Here is a 20,973-nt window from a genome sequence, read left to right on the forward strand (position 1 = left end):
ATTTTTAAAAGCCACAGACTTCTTCAAAAATTCTGATCATCCTGCCAGATTAATATTCATATAACAGTGATTTGATTATCTAAACCACAGCCTGGTATTCAAAGTGCTCCATAAACTTTAAGTAATCGCTCTCTTTCAGACATTGCTCCCTTTATGTAAAGCTCTCATTCCACAGAAACAGGGGTCTAACTAATAAAACTGTTTATATCATATGCTATCAGAGTAGCTATCTTTTCCATTAAGCTGATCAAAATGATCTAAATTCTCTCAGATCAGGATCACAGATACCTTAACAATTTTTCCCTTAACTCTCTTGCCCCAAGTCAATCTCTCATTAATAACATTATTTACTATTTCATATTGTTGGTTATTTTGCTATATGTGAGCATCTTATCTCCTATAGGATAGATTATAAGCTTTCTAGATGGCATGTGCTAAGTATGAAACCCGTTTGACTTTTTCGTTTGCATTCGGCAGAACATTTTCCAAAATATTTTCATGATTGGAAAGCAAAATCTTTTAGTAGATTTGTAAAACAATATAAATAAATGCCTTCAGTGTAGGTTTTACAGGCAGTACATCTTGCTGAACTTTACTTATATTCAAATATGGATGGCTGGTTGAAAGAAAGTAATACCATGAGTCATCTTTTCATATCATCTAGCAATTAACATTTAGAGAACATATAATTCATAATTACAGAATGTTACTAACAGACAAATTTTACCTAAAGAACAACTATTGGGAGCAGAAGTGACTCAAGCAGTTGAGCACCTACCACCCACCTGGGAGGTCCCAGGTTCAGTTCCTGGTGCCTCCTAAAGAAGATAAACAAAAAAAGAACAACAACAAAAAAACCCAAACTGAGCAGACAATGAGCAAAAAATAAAGACAAAACAAAAAATAAGCAGAGAGCAGATGTGGCTCAAGCAGTTGGGCATCCACCTCCCATACGGGAGGTCTGGGATTTGTTTCCCAGTATCTTCTAAAGAAAAAACACACAGTGAGCAAACACAATGAGCAACAACAGATGAGGGAGCCATCTGGGAGTGGGGGGATGGGAGGGAAGAACTACCACCTGAGTGTTCTTCTTTACAGGTACTTTTAATTTAACACCTAATTGTACATAATTTACACAAGATGACTATATAAGAACTGTGTATATTCAAAAGTCCTATTCTAATTTTGTTGAAGCCTGAAAGACTAAATAGAGTTTATGAAATATAAACAGCCTAGGAAATTACAATGTTTTCTATCTAATTCTGCTGAGAGTTTATTATAAGGTTTTCAGCAATTCTTTTACTTAGAAAATAGGATTCGTTATGTTGATCTAATTCAGGTGGGCAAGATGGTAACTGTACTGTTTGGTATCAGATGAAGAGGTAAAATAATACCATCATCATCTTAGGGGCTTACATTTGAAGCGAGCAAGGTCCACTAAAAACTTTAAAATTCCTTGGGTAAAGAAACCACTATAGTACAGATAGTTTTTACATACATTATTTCAATTGATCTTTAAAACTCACAAGGTTAGAACTTTAATAACTGCTGTCCTCTCTCCCTACTAAACATCCAGCTTACAGCCTTGCATATAGAAACCATTCAATAAGTAAGTGATTAATATAGCCAAGAAATGTAGACAAAATACTAACTTAAATTTACTTTGAATTGGTCATCAGTGAAAAATAAAATAACAGGATTTATGAGTTTAATATCAACATCTTTCTAATGTCAAACATCTTTCAAAAAACACCTCAATATTCAATTAAAACATTATTTTCTACTATCTTACAAAACATGGTTTATGGATTTTTCACATCCCAAAGTAATGTAACAATTTTTTTAAAAACTTTTCTGTAAAAGTGTGAAAAGAAGTTAATTATACAATATTATATGAACAATGATGGCATAAAAAGACAATCTGAATTTTTTAATTCCTGTACAAATAATAGTTGCTATTTCCACAATATTTTTCAAAACACACATATTTTTGTGGTTTTCAAAACAGATTCCAGAAATAATAACTAAAGCCCAGAAATTACCACAAAATAACAAACCAATTATTTGAAAAGAAAATTTCTAAAAAAAACAAAAACATACAGAAAAATGTTCTCCAGGGCATTATAAAAGCTAAACTCCAATATGGATAATCAAGCTTTGGTTTACAATTTAAGGCTCAAGCTTGCAGCTTATTTACTAAGTTTTACAAAACATTACTATTTTTAAAACAAAGCTTTAGTGGTGTCTTACTGCTTAAGAATTAAAATGAGAAATCTAAGAAAAGCACTCTTTGATTAAAGACTCAATCTCATATTAATATGCCTAAACATAATACACAAGTATTAAAGCACATATTAAAAGTTGTGAATCAACCAACAAAACAAAAAACTAGAAAATTATAAAACATGTTTACTTTTCCAAAATATAAAAAGTACACAACACCATTTGGTATATTTTTTTACAGGTACAGCACTGACTGCATAATTGTAAATTAAAAAGTAGAGTTATGATAAATCCATGCTAAGAATATAAAGCTTTTTCTGAAGAATTTAACTCTCTAGAGTTGCAAAACTGAGCTATAAAAATAAATTCAAAATAAACATGAAAACTATATAACTATTTCCTTAGTTTTAAACTATGTGTCTGAACTGCCAAGTTTAAAAATACTGTATGTCTGGCTACCTTTGTATAAGAGAACTTAAATTTAGAATACTTTAAAAAATGATAGGGAAGCATTCAAATCAAGTGTACTTCTCACTTTCTGGGTATACACAGAACACTGTAAACATGGTCAGTACCCAGCATCTTTTGCTGTAAATGAGCGTCTTGCTCTAACGGTCATATAAAATGCATGAGCTGAATGATAAATTATATTTAAATCTTGGGATACTAAGTATTTTGAATCCATACTGAAGTGTATCCAACAAAGGGACTTCTGTTATTAAGATAATAAAATAGTCTTTTGCTCTTAGGTTTTTAGTTTATGTAGGTATTTAGCAAATGTAAGGTGAGCAATGTAAATTCTACTTAGGAAGCTTGAAGTTATCTTTAAAGTGAAATAGGAATGTCAGACAACTCTGTAAAGTCTTAATATAGAGCATTAATATAAGCAGTGACAAGACTATTGATAAAAATCCTCAGCTAGTTTTGCCCATCCCAGTAAATGGTTTTTTTTACTTTTCAGTGGCTCAGGTCAAAAAACTTAAGAATCATCTTTGAGGCTTCTTAAGAATCATCTTTGAGGCTTCTGTTCCCTTATAACCCAACATAGTCTAATCAACCCTACCTACATATACCATCCCATTTATTTTTCATCACAGGACTTATCATTGCCTAATGTTTTTGTTCTATTTTTTTTATGTCTAATTCTCTCTATGACATTATTGTCTTGAAAGCATGTAGCCCATCTATCTTGGTCTTGGATCTACCCCTAGATCCTAGAACACAGTTACTCAATATTCGTGGAATAAATGAAAAAAGAGCAATAAAACTAGAGAATAAGAATGGCATTTTAATTTACTCAGAAACTTATTATACTGGTTTTTCCCTTAGTTCCCACTAGTCTGAGTTACTTTAAATAGATCCTATAATTTTTATTTATGGGTATTAAGTTTCACCTATTTTTTTTCAAGATTATGTGTTAAAAAAACAAAACTGTGCTTACTCTCAATTAACCCTGAGTATAAGAGTATTTAACCTATCTCTATTTAAATTCAAACTACTTTATAAGATATACTTGCACTCTTACTGGTTTAACAGCTGTGTATACTGGCCCAGGAGTGTCATTATGTACTACTATAAAGCTGGATCAGGCTGTAAAATTTAATTTGTTTACATAAAACTGAGGGCAGACCATTATTTATAATCTGTAAAAAGTCAGGAAAATTCATTTTCTGACTTAAAAAATCAAGATGCATTTCTGCCTGCTGAGTAAATATTAAAATATTCAATATAAGAAAATATACTCTCTAAATAATTTCGTATCTTTAACAACACTGCCTATTTATGAAAGCTACCTAGTTTTCCCCAAACCATCTAAATTTTCCAAGCATACAGAATTCCTTTCAAATAATTTCAGATGACATCAGTTAATTCATGCTTCAATTAAAAGCACACATTTAATTTTATTTACCCACTTCCTCTTGTGGGGCAAGACTGATTTTGGACTACACTCCAAACTGTTCAACCAATTTTTATTTTAGTATGAAAACAGCCCTGTAGCTTGATGTTCCTTTTCACTAACTTCAGCTTTATAAATGTTTTACCTATAATCCCTAAACAGTTCGCTTTTAGGAAATTCCATTAAATTTTTCATTTGAGAATGGTATTATTTCCCTGAAAATTTCCATTTTCTCCCTTACACAGGAGAAAAGAGGAAGGGAAGAAGGGGGTAGGTAAAGGAGAGTGATAAGGTTTATTGATAATATTCTTATTAAGATACAAGAACAACTAAAGAAAAACGTTTGGACACTTCTGTTTTTAACATTCTAATTCAGAAAAATGTAAAGGCTGTTATTAGATAATAAAAATTTTTAGTTTTCAATACATTTAAAATAACAAAAAAGATTTTTCTTCTTTCTGTAAAGGTATTTATTTGTATTTCTAAGAAATTTCCTATTGTAGTAAATATAACATTACATTTTTGAAAATTAATATATATATATTTTTATCCCCCCCACTTGTGGATTTTTGCATGCTGTATGCTATGTCCATTCACTGTGCATTCTTCTGTGTCTGTATTTATTTATTTTTATTTCCCCTCCCTCCTTCTGGCTTGCTTGCTGTCTGCTCTGTGTCCATTCCCTGCGCACTCTTCTGTGTATATGCTTGTCTCCTTTTTTTGTTGCACCACCTTGCTGAGTCAGCACTCTTCGGTGCCGGAGGGCTGGGCGGTGCTCCTCAGCGTGTGGGCGAGCCTGCCTTCACAAGGAGTCCGGAGGATGTGAACCCAGGGCCTCCCATACCGCAAAAGGGAGCTCAACTCATTGAGCCACAGCCACTTCCCGAAAACTAATCTATTTTTCAAACTATTTTTAGAATGAACTTATATTAGAAGCAATCTGTTGAATCCTTCCAAACCCAGGGCAGACTATCTCTCTGTTATAAAACCCAAGATGACTTGAAGAATCAAAATGGGCCAAAACATCATCTTGTTAGGAAAAAGGCAGAAATATGGCCAGTTACTACCATATTCCCAGTCTAGTACAATGCCTGCACATAGCTCAAAAAACATCAGTGTGATAAAAAAAAATGTTTAAAAATAAGATTATATTCAATTTTTTGCACTTTTTCTCCTCCCTTCTCTTCAACCCTTATCAAAATAAAACAAAAAGAATATCAGGCAGTTCTATCACAATTTATAGTTTGCAAAATGCAAAATAGTCAGTAACACCTAGGTATCTTCTATTAAGTTCTTTCAGTTGCTGCCTAAACCTTCAGGGGGAACTCCACAGCCCTTCAGAATCAAGTGCACTTCTCAGGTTTTAGCTATTCCCATCCCTTACAAAATATTACAACTACACATAGCTAATTTCCTTCACAAAATGAGTATGTTGTGCTAATTTCCTAATTTCCACATAAGTTGTTCTTAATCTGGAACGCTTTTCTTCCAAACCCATTCCCCTTCTCAATCCTACCATTGAAAGGATTCTTTGATAGTGTCACCTTTAGGAAGTTTTCCCTGACCACTTTCTCAATCCTCTCTTTATTCCTCCTCTCACTGGCCAATAATTTGTCCAACACTTTATGGACTTTCCAGAGGGGGGAAAAACACAATTTTCCTGATGGCAAATACTAAAATATCTCAATCCTGCCACACAGGGTCATAAAAAGGACACACAGGTATTCATCAATAATCACAAGACATATATTACAGAAATGTGATTTATATTACAAATTGATATATATAGTACCCTTTTCCCCCATGAATTATCATTTATATATCAACAACATCAATCTCTCATGGAAAAAAAATCTAACCTTAAAACAATAAAAGCACAGTTAGAGATGTAGCATATTTCCTTACAAAAAGCACATAAATGGAAACCAGTAATTGTATGACAATAATATTCAAATACATAGCAAAATAAAAGTATTAAAACTGAATTGCAAGAGGTATGTGATTGCTGTGTGAGGTGATGGTGCAGTGGCATGTGGAAAGAGGAGGAGGGCCAGGAGGATTGTGTGCCTCACCCTGTGAATCACCATCCTGCTGCTTCAGGCTCTATTAGGAATAAAAGAGCAGGGCAGGGGGCTGGAGGTGGAGGGAAGCTTTGTCTTGTCTTCAGATGTTTCATAATTTTTTCCCTTTCCCTGCCGCTCCACTGCAGCCCTGTAAAACATTAGCAAGCCTCTTAAAAACTCCCTGTCTGTTCCATTCCTCATCTGTAAAATGGGGAGATAAAACTGATTGGCTCAAAAAGCCTCTTTGAGCATGTTACAATACTGTCAGAAATCAGGCATAATCAGCCCTCTAGTTTTGTAAGGTCAGCTCTAGATGATATCAGGAGACAAAGTAATTTAACTTTCTTTTATCTCCTACTCATCCCTCAATCCCATTTCCCCTAATACACTCAAAGCAGCTCTTCTAACCATACAGAATCGAATGGAAAGGTAACCCATAAAAAATGTGTTTTCTAGTTTGCAATTCACACTAAAACTGGCATGCTGTTCAGAATTGCTTTTTCAAAGGTTTTACAAATTACAATTTGTGCTTGTTCACTGCTCAAAATTATTGCAGGGGACATTTTTGGGGATAAAAATATTTTAAAGCTGGATGATCACTGCCAAGGAACTGTATGTTAAACTTGAAGCTTTCAGTCTACTTCTGCATGTAGAGCAAAGTTAATCCAAGATAACACATAGTTGCTTAAGGCCTGATCCCAAGTTTCTGATTCACTTGGTCTGGAGTACAAACCCCAAATTTGTATCTCTCATAAGTTCCCTGATGATGCTGATCCCACTGGCTGGGGACCATAATTTGAGAACAAATGCGTTTAAATAATATACTCTTAGAATGATCAATTTTACTACCAACTGTTTTTATTTACTAATTGACAGATGTATCTTAAATTGATCCCAAATTTTTCTTTCTTTACGGTGCCAATTATTCCAAATTCCTTCATAACTTGAAATTAGGCAGGGATTAAGACTCAAAATGCAAGTTTCTCTTCCTTCAGAATCCAAATTATCATCTTTACTTCATCACTGGTTATAAAAATATTTGTAACCTTTAAAAACTATTAATTCAGCCTTGACAATTTCCCATAATTTTAATTTAATCTTATAATACCGTTGGCTTCCTTTTAGGTCCAAACCTTCAGCTCCCACCTACGTTGTGCCTCAATTTCCTCAACTGTGAAATGGGGACGATAACAGAGATTCAATAAAATAATACATATAAAAACCATATTAAGTGCTTAAGAAAAGTTACCTCTTATTCTTATTGCTATTAACCTAATTTTTGTTCATTGAGGAAAACTTATTAATATTTGCTATATGTTATACATTATTGGTATATAAATAAAATCTATCTTTTTATAGTATAAGGTTCAACAGCTCTATGGGATTCAGTAAACTGGGGAGCAAAGGAAGTAAGTGTCAGAGGCACAGGTTCTAATCCCAGTTCTGCCATTAAATTGCTACTTGACTCTGGGCAAGTCACTTAACCTGGTCTTAATTTCTACTTCTGCAAATAGCTTACCTTGGATGTGAAGATCAAATGAAAGAATACAAGTGGAATTTTTTTTTTATAAAGTGCTGTAGTATTCCTGTGGTGAAGAAAATATCTCAATTTGGGAACAGTTCACAAAATATTACCAACAGAGAGCAAAGGCTTTGGCCCCTACAATAACATCCTTGAATGACAGCACAATGACCTGAAATCTACACTAAGATATTTACTGCAAGTTCTCCAATACCAAGTCACAACTATTGTTAAAAATTATAAGCAGGAATATCTAATATTTCAAATACTACTGTATATATTTCTTCCTGAGAGGAAAAACAAACAAACAGAAATGTGGATAGAAAAGTAATCTCAGGCTTTATTATATAGCAGCTGGTAAAATCCCCACTTCATACATTTTTGTTTCATTTTTATTTTTGATGTAGAACCCCCAAGCCCTTATTGGTTCTAGGCTGCTATTTAATATAAATTTTTATTTATACACACACCTGTGTATGTATAATAGCAACTGCTTGGATTACTTACTTTCATCTCTAGTTTCTGACATTCTAGGACACATCTAATTTACTTATAAAATTGTAATACAGCTTACAAGTTTTTAAATTTTAACTCACTAAGAAGATAATTTAGGGGTTATAACATTTCCTTTGTACACTTAAATTAATACTTTTTGTAGGACAAAACAAAAGTCTGTCACCTATTTTTGCACCAATGCTTAACGCAAAAAGGTACACTGTATATCTTTGATGACATTCTTTGTGGACTATCTCCTAATGAAACATCTGAAATAAAAGTAATGTCTCATTTTATGTAAAACATATATATTCCTAAAGAGCAGTGTGTAAATGTTTTTTAAATACCATTTTAAACACAGCAGTGATAATCTCCAATTCAAAGAAATCCAGTTACAAAGTCTCTTATAGAGATTACTCTCATGATGATCCCCTAATCTACTAACAACCTAAATTCTCATATTCATATATTCAGCTTTCTTAAAGTAGGAGGAATATATATCCTACAAGACAAAAGAGATCTTAATTTAAAGTACTACATGCAATTTAATCTATGAAAAGTATGTTGGTTAAAAACAAAGCTATTTCTATTTTTAAATTTATCAATCTAATCAAAATTTTTAAAACTGACTAAAATTTTAAGTTAAAATTTTAAGAAACTTTTAAAAACAAGGGCAATATGGAAAAAAGAAGGGCAAAGATACAACATTCAGAAGATGAGTTTCTAATATCTATGGTGAAATAAAATTGAAAGATAAATGTGACCACCATACCTTCCTCTTTCTGTTTATAATCACAATACTCAAATAACAACTACTTTTAATATGTTATATTAATTTTACAGTGCTCTCTGTAACTCCACAGAGTTGCAGGTGCACCATTATGGTGCAAACTACGCAGGTGTGGTCAAAGGCAGAGTGCACCCATCCTTCTTCTCTTCACACACTACCTCCAAAGGCTTGTGCACAGGATACAACAGAACCAAAATACACCTGTAGAAAACTCCATTTTAATATACTCAAGATTCTGTCAAAGGATATTTTAGCATTATGGGGGATTTCAAAGTTGTCAATATATGCGTAAAAAATAAGGTGAAATTAGGTTAAGGGTCTTACAGAGGTTGCTCACATTTTCAGAGTTAATTTCACTGTTGGTCCCATTACATAAGGAAATCCCCTAGAGATCACTTATAGCTGTTTATGCCTCAGTTTACTCCTGATACATTTAGCTATATGACCTTATCACATTATGCACTTGTTAGAAGTTTATAAATATAACATCTTCGGTTAGTGAAAGTGTATCTCAATAGTTAACAAAACTATGGGTAGGAAGAACATTCTTGTGGCTTGAATTAGAAAGCGCTAGTATAATAACATCACTTTGCAGAATCCCCAGCACACAGGAAGTTCTCAAATGTTTTTGTCCAATGAACAAATGAATATCAAAAGGTTTGCTTCCAATTACTTCAATTGTTTGAATTTTTAAGGAAAATATCTAAAAAAGGAAAAGAGCTTGTATAGTATTCTCCAAATACCCATAAATGAGGTAATATTTGTAAAGCACCTAGTAGAACCACAGGAAGCCCTCTATATAGCTCTGTCATTACTGTTATCCTGTATATTTAGTTCTGGTTCACAACAACCTTTGTATATTCATCAGTATAAGACAATCCCATCACTGGTAAAAAGAACTCAAATATGTATGAACTGCTAGTGAGGATGTAGCTGTATCACCTTCATATGTGAAAGATATCATATCATACAAAAGTTAACAACCACTGTCTTATAACAAAGAGTGACTTAGTTAAGACTTTTTTTTCCTTTTTTTTTTTTAAGGAGGTACCGGGGATTGAATCCATGACCTTGTACATGGGAAGCGCAGGCACTCAAACACTGAACTAAATCTCCACAATAAGAGTTGGTTTTTTCGTTTGTTTTTGTTTTTAGGAGGTACCAGGGATCAAATCTGGGACCTCATACATGGGAAGCAGGTGCTCAACCACTTGAGCTACATCTGCTTCCCCTAGTAAGACTTTTCACAAAAGTGAATTAATTTATCCCACTATAACAAAATTAATCCCTTATAGTCCAATGTGTCTTCTACTCAGTGATTTATAAAATTTAGAACTTCATAAGGAAATACTGGTAAAATTCATGTTAGCTTATATCTAAGAAGTGCAATAAAAAGAAAACATCAAAATCCTAATTGATAACTGAGCTGCAAGTTTTCCTTCTTATTGAAGCAGATTGTAACACAGGACTCTGCTGAAAAATATTTGGGATTTATACTTCAACTGCCGACCACAAAAGAGATGAAGACTGAGGTAGTTTGAAAATGCTATGAGGAGCAGACTATATGCTTCATATTCTCTAAGGAAATAAGCTTTAGGCTATGTGAAGTACCCTCAACTTCCAGGGACCAAGAAAAACTGCTGTAATGAAAGTGCAAAGTAGTTAGGATTATAGAGGTGGTTGCCTTCTCCAATGTAAGTAGCAAGAATAACTATTTGTTGACATTAAAGTCGACTCTATTCCCTTGTTTGACTTAAGACAGCAGAGCTTTTGATAAAACATACAGATTTTTAAAATAAGATGTCATTTTACAAAGCAGGGCTACTCTCCATTTCAAAGAAATTCCTGTTATGAAGTCTCTTAGAAAATTTCCTCTACTGATAATCCCTAATTTACAAAATTATAATATGAAATGCACACATAATACACAATAGGGAAAGAGTTTGCTATAAGTAGTTCATGCTGCACATAAATGATGAGATACACCATAAATGCTAAATAAAATGATAAAATAATTTACAAATGACATAGAAATAACTGTGTGATAGGGTTTGGCTAAAAATGCAACCACGTAATTTATTTGAAGTGATCAACAAAAGCAAAATCAAAAGCTTTATACACATTTCAGGGTAAATTCACAGGAATGAGTGTCTTAAAATTGTGAGCAATTCAAGCAACAGAGATGAGACTTGGCTATAATTATGCTATACTTTTACTTCTTATTTGATACAACTGATTAATTGGTATAAAGTAACAAAATCACTTAGCAAAATTCCAAAACAGTTGTTTTTTAAATAAGTGGCCAATTATTATTATTATTATGCACAGTAACAAACTAAATCAATCTCTGTCCAAAATGGAACAGCTAAGGCAGAAAAATACAGGTGAAATTTAAAATGCATTCTCTGAACTACCACAATTTGTGAAGGCAAAAGAAAAAAATTAGTTCCCTATACAAAAAAAGAGTTAAAGTATCTCTATTTCAATTTTAAATAGTGTAAGTAAATCTGGATCCGGACTTCAATTTTATTTTTTAGAGTGAATTCTGCATGGTTACAGTACTTCCTATACGGAAATTCCTAATTTATTCTAAGTGTTTTCTAACATTACCAAACTAAGCCAAAGTATATATCTCTCCAAGTAATGAAAAAATTCTCTTTCTAAATAAAAATGAATCAAAACCTTCAAAGATAAATAAAAAGACAAAAGTAAATATGAAGCCAATTTAAAATGCTAACAGAAACATACATGGAAAAGATAACTTTATGAGAAAATTTTTACAGCAGGAAAGAATTAGAAGGGAAGTATATTCGTTCTCCTTTTCAAAGGTTTTGTTTTAAAATGTTATTTCTGAATAGATGACACCCACTCTAAAAAAAATTTATTTTCACTTAGATTAACTATGAGGATTCTAAATAGACAGCAGATAAAAAAAGGAAAAAAAGACATCCCACTTCCCCACTATTAAAATAGAAATATTATTAATATCATTTTCCTCCATTTCATTCATGTTGAACATTGTAGATAGTCACTGACATAATAAAATGATTAAGACATATTAAAATTGTAACTTCATACTGTCCTAAAGTGATATAATTTCTTACAACATAATAACTCACACAAAATAAGTAATCATAGAGAAAATGTTAGATTATACTGCTGTATAGATAAAAACAGCCTAGTTTATTTTGTTTGAATAAGAAATGTTTATAAGTAGGTCACCATATAACCATAATCAGACCTTTCTGCTAACAAGTGATTCAGAGAAAAGATACATCTATAATTGATTTACATTTTGGACATAATAAACAATCTGCCAGCTAAAGTTATTAAATAGATTATTTAATTAGTATTTACAATTTAAACATTACTAGATATGTGTGTTACCTCAACAATATCCGAGTTGGTTCTGCTTTCATGAGGTTCATTATATTCTGTATACTTGAGAAGAACTTTGTCCATATCAGTGCTGGCATACTGAAACAGTTTGTTAGAGCTGTTGAAAATGATGAGTGCTATTTCACAGTCACAAAGCACACTAAGTTCATAGGCTTTCTTCATTAATCCAAACTTTCTTTTTGTAAAAGTGACCTAGACAATCAAAGAAAAAAGTTTATTTTGATTAAAAGCATTACTAGTACTTGAATATAGAATACCTGAAGATAAGGCCACTATTCATACTGTGCCAGATTCCAGAAAATGGAGAAGGTTCCTAGCCACATGCTCCACATGAGCCTACTCTCCCCGCAGCTGGCTCCAGGACTACAGTCCTACACACAACATGTAAAGCTAAGTTCCAATGGAACAGTCTCCTAAGCCCATATCCTTGGCTGCCATTCCACAGCAGAAGGCAAAGAACCCCAGAAGGAAATAGTTGTCCAGTGACCCCTTTTCATCCACATTAAAATTGTGACCCATCAGAAACTCAAGTCCCACCCCAGGTAATCCATCATCATCCAGACCTTAATTTCTAAACAGCTAAGCAAAGCACATCCACTAATCTAACTCATTCTTCTCCCCCGTGAATACTTCAATTGTATCCACTGAAATTCAGTCTAGGAACAGCAAATTCCCCAATGTCCTTGTGGCAGTTTGAGATTCTTTATGAATCCCAAAAATAGAGATTATGCTTGAAAGTAATCTATTCCTCTGGGTGTTAAACTCTTTGAATACATTAGATTCACCTGACATGTCTTGATTAAATTACCTGTTAAGATTAGGGCTTTGATTTGACCATGTCAGTAGTGCCTGACTAAGACTGAGACCCTGCCCCTCAGTGTACTGATATAAATAGACACTCATTCAAGAAGACACACAGAAGAGGAAAGAACTCTGTCATGTATGATCCTGGGGCCCTGGGAAGAGGTGAGCCATTTGCCTGATAGTTTGCAGCTGAAGAGAACAGAGCAGCTGGGCAGCTGAGATGACCCAGAAAGAAACTAGCTCTATGCCACAGACTGATATAGGAAGCCCTAAGAGACCAGGCAGAGATCACCCACCATCTTGCTTCAACACATGGCAATTGACTTTGATAAGAAAGCAGCCTTGAGTTGGACTCTTCATGGTCTTGTAACTGTAAGCTTTTACCACAAATAAATACTCTTTATACAAGCCAAGTGATTTCTGGTACTAAGCATCAGCACCCCTTTGGCTGACTAATACAGTCCTCAAATTCTTCTTTCAGTATTTCTCTAACTGGAACTTGTCACCTGAAGTTCTTTCATATCTTTTTGTCTGTTTAAAATATTACATCTTCCACACTTCAAGACCCTGGAAGATATGTCCTTTTTGTTCCCTATTTTGTCTTCCAAACTATTTCCTTCCTTCCCCTTCGAATGCCCCAAATCTTTGAAATTCAAGCCTCCTTGTGGTATGCTCTAATGACCCCCTGGTCACTCTCTCTCATGCACTAAGTTTAACTTGATTACTTTTCATTCCTAGCCCTGCTCTTATCTCCATTCTTGCTGAATTTAGCACCCACGTAAAGAATCAATGCAATATCCCAGGTCTTTCAGGTCTTTGATCTCCCAACCATCAAACATCTTTACTTCTACCTCATGTAACTCACTTATTCTGACTACAACTGCATAACCTCCAAAATCTCCAATTTCATGCATTTCACTCTTTGATTATCTCCTATTCAGCCTTCCTGTTTTGTATTATCTTTCCAGCAATTATTTCACCTTATCAAGTCCTCCAATCTACTTACCTCACTTTGTCACTATCTATTCTGATGACCTTTCTCCCTGCTGTAGATTCCATGGTCCATCATTATTTTCGCTCCCTCACAAACATACTTAATTCCATTGCCCTTCTCTACCAAATTTGCCTACCACAGCCCCAACCAGGGATTGACTGCTCTATACTTGCACCCATATTTCCCTGTATCTTTCTGCAAGTAGTTATAAACTGCTGGAAACACACACATACCTGCTGCCTCTAAATTCATGACCACAAATCTCAAATGAACACTCAACATTCATTAACTTTCCCTTTTTTGTTTCATAATTCCACTCTCCAAATCAATTATTTTCCACCTTCTCTCCCTCGACTCTACTGCCTGTTGATACCATTGCTTAAAGGTATTGAGAAAACAGTAACAGGAATTACCTCATAATTCCACCACCAAATCTATCAGTTTGTTTCATCTGTACCTTTCATACTCTTCCTTCCCTGCTGTTATTACTGACATCTTTGTTCCTATTCCTTTCCGTTTACTTTTTAAAATTTAAGAAGCTTTAGATACATAGTTTAATGTTCCATAAAACTATATGGGATTCCCATATGTCCCATGCCCTCCCCCTCCCTTACTTTCCCACATTAACAACATCTTTCATTAGTATGGTACATTTGCTACAATTAATGAACACATATTGCATTGCTACTAATGGTGGATTACTATAGTTTACATTCTGCCCTGCACAACTTTATAGGTTATGACAAAATGTATAATGGCTTGTATCCATCATGCAGGACAATTTCAATGTCCTGAAAATGACCCCATGTTACACCTATTCTTCCCTCTCCCAACCCTCAAAACCTCTGGTAGCCAATACCTTTATCCCAATGATAAAAGTTCTTCCATTGGTAAAATAAACATGAGTTTTTATGGCTAAGACAGCTCGAAGTGAGTCAGGAGGTCATTCCAGAGGTTAGGCTTAATACACATCTCTGCAGGACTCACTGACTGCCACAGTGAACAGTGCCTCAAACAGTGGACTCCTGAGGACTCTAGAGGTATGTAGACACTATAAGCAGGGTAGACAAGTTCAGGAATTCAGCACCCTGCCAGTGGGACTTACCTTGGAATTTATGCTCCCCAGTGTAGACTGGAGTATAGATCAACACAGACCATCTTTCACATAGATGAAAGAATATTACACATTACTATTAACCACAGTCCATAGGTCACTCCAGCTATATTTTTCCCATGCTTCTCCACATTCCCAAACACCCTGCAGTAGTGATGTACATTTGCTCTAGCCCACAAAGGACACTCGAGTATCTGTACCATCAACCACAATTCTCATCCACCTCTTGGTTTACTGTGCTATTCAATTCCTAGATTATTCTCTAGCATTCTGTCAATTGGCATTTACATCCCTATACTACCATTTTCAGCCACATCCCTATTTATAAACGAGCTATTACTATTTTTATCAATTCTATACATTTATATACCTAGACTACCATTTTCAACCACATCCCCATTTACACACCAGCTGTTACTCACTATGTGTCACCATTCATTTCCACACTTTTACAGTAAAGCTAATTAAAACTTCTACATACATTAAACATCAGTAGTCCATCTCAGTCCTTCTCTTATCTCCGTTAAGAATCCACCAACTACCATCAGGTCTTGAAGATATTTTCCTACAATTTCTTCTAAAAGTTTTATGGTTCTTGCTTTTATTTTTAGGCTTTTGATCCATTTTTAGTTACTTTTTGAATAAGATGTGAGATAGAGGTCCTCTTTCCTTCTTTTGGCTATAAATAACCAGTTCTTTCAGCACCATTTTGCTGAATGGACTGTTCTGCCCAGTTGGTATGGGTTTGACAGGCTAGCCCAAAATCACTTGGCCATACCTGTTAGAATCTATTTCTGAGCCATCAATTTGGCTCCTTGGTCTATGTATCTGTCTCCATGCCAGTACCATGCTGTTTTCACCACTACAGCTTGGTAGTATGATTAAAAGTCCAGAGATGAGGGTTCGCTTTTCCTTTTATGATGTCTCTGGCTATTCAGGACCCCTTATCTTTCCAAACATATTTGCTAATTGTGTTTTCTTTTTTTTTTTTTAAATGTTGGTGGAATTTTTATCAGGGTTACATTGAATCTGTATATCAATTTGAGAAGAACTGACATGTTAATGATATTTAGTCTTCCAATCCATGAACATGCAATGTTCTTCCAGTTATTTAGGACTTTTTTGATTTCTTTTAACATTGGGTTGCAGTTTTCTGAATACAAGTGCTTTACATCATTGGTTAAGTTTATTCCTAACTATCTGAGTTTTATTTGTCACATTTTATTTTCACCACTTTTGACAATTTTACTTTTATTGATATAATCTTCATTTCTAGACTCTCTTAAATATACCATACCACTGTCTTCTTGCCTCTATGGTTTCTGGTGAGAAATCGGCACTTAATCTTATTGGGTATCCCTTATATGTTATGCATTGTTTTTCTCTTGCTGTTCTCAGAATTCTCTCTTTATGTCTTTGGCATTTGATATTCTGATTAGTATGTGTCTCGGAGTTGGTCTATTTGGATTTTTTTGATGGGCATATGTTGTGCTTTTTGGACATGGATATCTATGTCCTTCAACAGGGTTGGGAAATTATCTACCATTATGCCTTCAACTTTTCTTCTGCCCCTTTTCCCTTCTCTTTTCCTTCTGGGACACCCATGACATGTATGTTTGCACACCTTTTGCTGTCATTTAGTTCCCTGAGACCTTGTTCAATTTTTTCCATTCTTTTCTTCATCTGTTCTTTCGTATGTTCACTTTCAGAGGCCATTTCTTCAAGCTCACCAATCCTTTCTTCTGCCTCCTAAAATCTGCTATTATATGATTCCAATGTTTTTTAAATTTCATTTATTGTACCTTTCATTTCCATAAGATCTGATATTTTTCTAAATATGTTTTCAAATTCTTCTTTGTGCTCATCTTCTTAATATCCTTAAATTTCTTTAGCCATCTCATTGAACTTACTAAGGACATCTATGTTTGAACATCTATGATTAGTTGTCTCAACTCCTTTATGTCATCTGGAGGCTTATCTCATTCCTTTAACTGGGCCATTTCTTCCTGTTTCTTGGTGTGGATTGTCATTTTTTTCTTGGTGTCTTGCCATATGACTTACTAAAGTTATTTATTCTGGGTGAAGTTTTTCTCTTTAGTTTAGGGCTTCCTGCCTTTTCTCCCTTCTGGTTGTGCAGTAGGAGCCAAGCATGTAGTTAGTGCATGAAGCTGTGGAGGCTCAAGCTGCCCTCATTGCACCAGGGACCAATGAACTTCTTCCAACTTTCTCCTTTGGCAGGGGTAGGGACAGAGTCACAGCTGTGTGGAATAATCCAAGTCATGCAGGCCTAGACTGAAGTTGCCCAGAGAGACTGATGAAGCTTCATGCCCCTTTCTCTCCTGCCTGGGGCAGGGATGGAGCTGATGGGCAGCAATCTACTCAGTGTGGGTCCAAGATGACCACAGTTGCCTGGTAGACTTCAGATTTTCAGTCTGTGCCAGCCAAAATTACCTGTAGTTACCTGAACAGGCTGGTGCAGGGCCAGCAAGCCTTCTCCCTGCCAGAGGTGGGGCTGAAGCCTAGGCTAGGGCTGCAGGCTGATCTGAGTGAAAGAAACCAGTTCCTACTGCCACTGTGATTTTTGGTTGGCCTGGCTTCCCCTCCAGCTTGGGACAGAGTCAAAATGGCGGCCACCAGCCTCTTTCTGACTTGGGCTGATTCACATCCCAGCTGTTCCCAGGGTTTATATCTTAGCCAGCCAAGTCTACCTATCAGTAGTCAAAATTGGCAGCCAACTGTCTCTTCCTCCCCTATTTTTGGGAAAAGGAGCTTCCAATTCCAGCCACAGAAAAGCTCCTGGGTGGTTCATGAAACCAGGGTAGGATACTCACCAGTCTCCATGGTTTGGCTGGTAATTTTCCAGAGAGGCTGGCACAGGTCCCTGCACCTTCCTCCCTGCTGGAGGTGGGGCTGGGGCCTAGGCTAGAGCTGTAATCTGACCTGGATGGAAAGTAGCCAGTCCCTACCAACACTGTGATTTTCAGTCCACGCAGCTTCCCCTCATGCCTGGCGCAGAGTTAAGATGGCAGCTACCAGCCTCTTTCTGACTTGGACAGGCTCAAACTTTAGCTGTTCTCAAGATTATACTGTAGCCCGCTGAATTTACTCATCAGTAGCTGAAATTGGTGCCCAACCGTCTCTTCCGTCCCCATTTTTGGGAAGTAGAGCTTTCAATTACAGTAGTGGACCAGCTCCCGAGGCAAATTGTGCCTCCAGTGGAGGATAGGCACCAGTCTCCGTGGCGTGGAGTGCTCTACTTATGAGTGAGTCTTCTCTACAGATGGGCAGTCTCCTTCCATTCCTTCAAGTATGCTGCAGGATGCTCTTCTGGTCTCCTGGAGCCCCCAAACAGGTGCTTCAGCTAGCTCCAGATGGCTCTGGGTGTTTACTAACCACCCTGTAGCAGGAACTGACTCTAGGAGCGCCTTACTCTGCAGCCGTCTTGCTGGTTCTCTCTCATCATTTATTTTGATGTTCAAATTGTCTTTAATTTGGCCAGTGAGAGTTTCATTGTGCTGACTCCCATGTCCATCTGGCAAGTTCCCATCATTTTCTAAACTTGCTGGCATAGTGAGATGTTCCAGACTCATCTTATTCTTTCCCTGTCCCAGCGCTAGAATAAGGCATTCCACCAGAGGGTTTGGATTCCTTTCAGTAGATAATTGTATTTAGAAACTAAGATCTGGACGGCAGCAAGAATGCCCATTGTTTTTTGGGTGTCATTGTTTCCAGGCCCTCTCAGCAGACAGAGCTAGAAAATACATGTATGTGTACATATACATAACACACAAATCCTTCTATATCGATTTCTACCTAAATATATTAAAAATTGTGATACTTTCAATTCAATGTCACAGTATTCATCCTAGCCTACATCCTTTGCATAGCATAGCTGTTAACACCCTTCTCAAACAGTAAGAAATCTAGCTCCCACCAATCACAATATATTTACTTATTTGCTCAATCTTACACTTTTAAGTAGTTCCAGAATTGCCAACCCTTAACACGGTGAAAAACACACCAACTAACTAGAGGCAAAAGATAATTCTTTTGTCTTTAGCCTGAAAGACAATAGTAGAAAGTCCCTGGGTCAAGAGATGAATGCACAGGTAATTTTATTAGATATTGTCAAATATCACCAATATAAATGGTTACACAAATTTATATTCCTATCCACAATATATAAAAATGCCTGATTCTTCAAAGCCTTGTTAACACTTTTATTAATAAAAGAGCTTAGAAACATGAATTTTCTTCTGATTTCTACATTAAATGGATTCTGTAGATACTGACATGTACTATTTTTCATTACTGATTTTTAGAAACTGTTATTTCAGTTTGTATTTCACCTTTCATCCAAGAGTTTTTAGACTGACATCATCAGACTTCTCAAGAAACAATTTTTCAGGTAGGATGGTTTGAAAAAACCAAATTCACTAATTTCCAATTTTACTACATGGTAATGAGCATGCATTTATATTATCTCTCCTTATTTGGATTTGATATTATTTCTCTGGTTATGTAATATATGTTCAATTTGATGAATGTTCTGCATGCACTTTTATACTCTATATTCTTGGTGTAGTGTTCAGTATACACGCTTTAGATCAATCTTATTGTTATATCTTCAGTTATATTTGTCCATTTGATCTGTCTTGTACCAAGAATAGTGTGTTAAAATGTTTTATTAGCATGCTTCTATTTGTTTCCTTGTATTCCTTTCATTTTGCTTTATGAAGGTAGTAGTATTGGGGAAGGAGACTTAGCCCAATGGATAGGGCATCCATCTACCACATGGGAGGTCCGCGGTTCAAACTCCAGGCCTTCTTGACCCGTGTGGAGCTGGCCCATGCGCAGTGCTGATGCGCGCAAGAGGTGCCGTGCCACGCAGGGGTGTCCCCCTTGTGGGGAAACCCATGTGCAAGAAGTGCGCTCCATAAGGAGAGCCGCCCAGCATGAAAGAAAGTGCAGACTGCCCAAGAATGGTGCCACACAAACGGAGAGCTGACACAACAAGATGAAGCAACAAAAAGAAACAGATTCCCGGTGCTCCTGATAAGGATAGAAGTGGTCACAGAACACACAGCGAATGGACACAGGAGAGCAGACAACTGGGAGGGGGGCAGTTAGGGGAGAAAAATAAATAAAAAAATAAAATCTTTTTTAAAAAAAGTAGTATTTAGTCCATATATATTCCTCCTTCTTAATTCTTCAAGGTGAATTATACTTTTTAGCATTAAAAAGTGCCCTTCTTTGCCAGATTTAATGCTTTTTTGGCTTGAATTCTATGTTGTCTAGTACCCCGACTTAACTCATTTCTTACTGTTTCCATTGGCCTAGTATGTCTTTCCCTATCCCTTTTAGTCTTTCTGAATCACTTCATTTCAGATGTGTCTCTTCTTGCCTATAATTGGGCCTTGTGAACCAAACTTAATTTTTAATCCTATTCCCATTTATTGATATGAATGCGGAAGCTTAGACTATTCTTTGCTATATTATTTCAAAATTTTCATAAATATTCATTATTTATTATAGGTACATTTTTTTTGGCCTCTATTTGGTATGGTTTTTTAAAATTTATCCCCCTGTCCCTTGTGGCCTGCTTGCTGTCTGCTCTCTGTGTCCATTTGCTGTGTGTTCTTCTGCGTTTTTGCTTGTCTCCCTTTTTTGTT

The 20,973-nt window shown here is 35.6% G+C and overlaps 1 protein-coding gene across 14 annotated transcripts in view; it reads right to left on the reverse strand.

Annotated features, from left to right (window-relative positions):
* The window catches only part of MEF2A (myocyte enhancer factor 2A), a 195,142-nt gene that overhangs the window by 72,051 nt on the left and 102,118 nt on the right, over positions 1-20,973 (reverse strand). For 12 of the 14 annotated variants that reach the window (XM_004462083.5, XM_004462082.4, XM_004462086.5 and 9 more), the window contains one exon: positions 12,378-12,581. In XM_004462083.5, the coding sequence (XP_004462140.1) occupies positions 12,378-12,581 (204 nt within the window). Of the gene's footprint in view, positions 1-6,192; positions 6,327-12,377; positions 12,582-20,973 lie in introns of those variants that run through there. The other 2 variants (XM_071214335.1, XM_058294633.2) reach the window with 1 other exon arrangement.

Source organism: Dasypus novemcinctus, chromosome 3, assembly GCF_030445035.2.
Source record: "Dasypus novemcinctus isolate mDasNov1 chromosome 3, mDasNov1.1.hap2, whole genome shotgun sequence".
In the NCBI taxonomy this organism is placed as follows: Eukaryota; Metazoa; Chordata; class Mammalia; order Cingulata; family Dasypodidae; genus Dasypus; species Dasypus novemcinctus.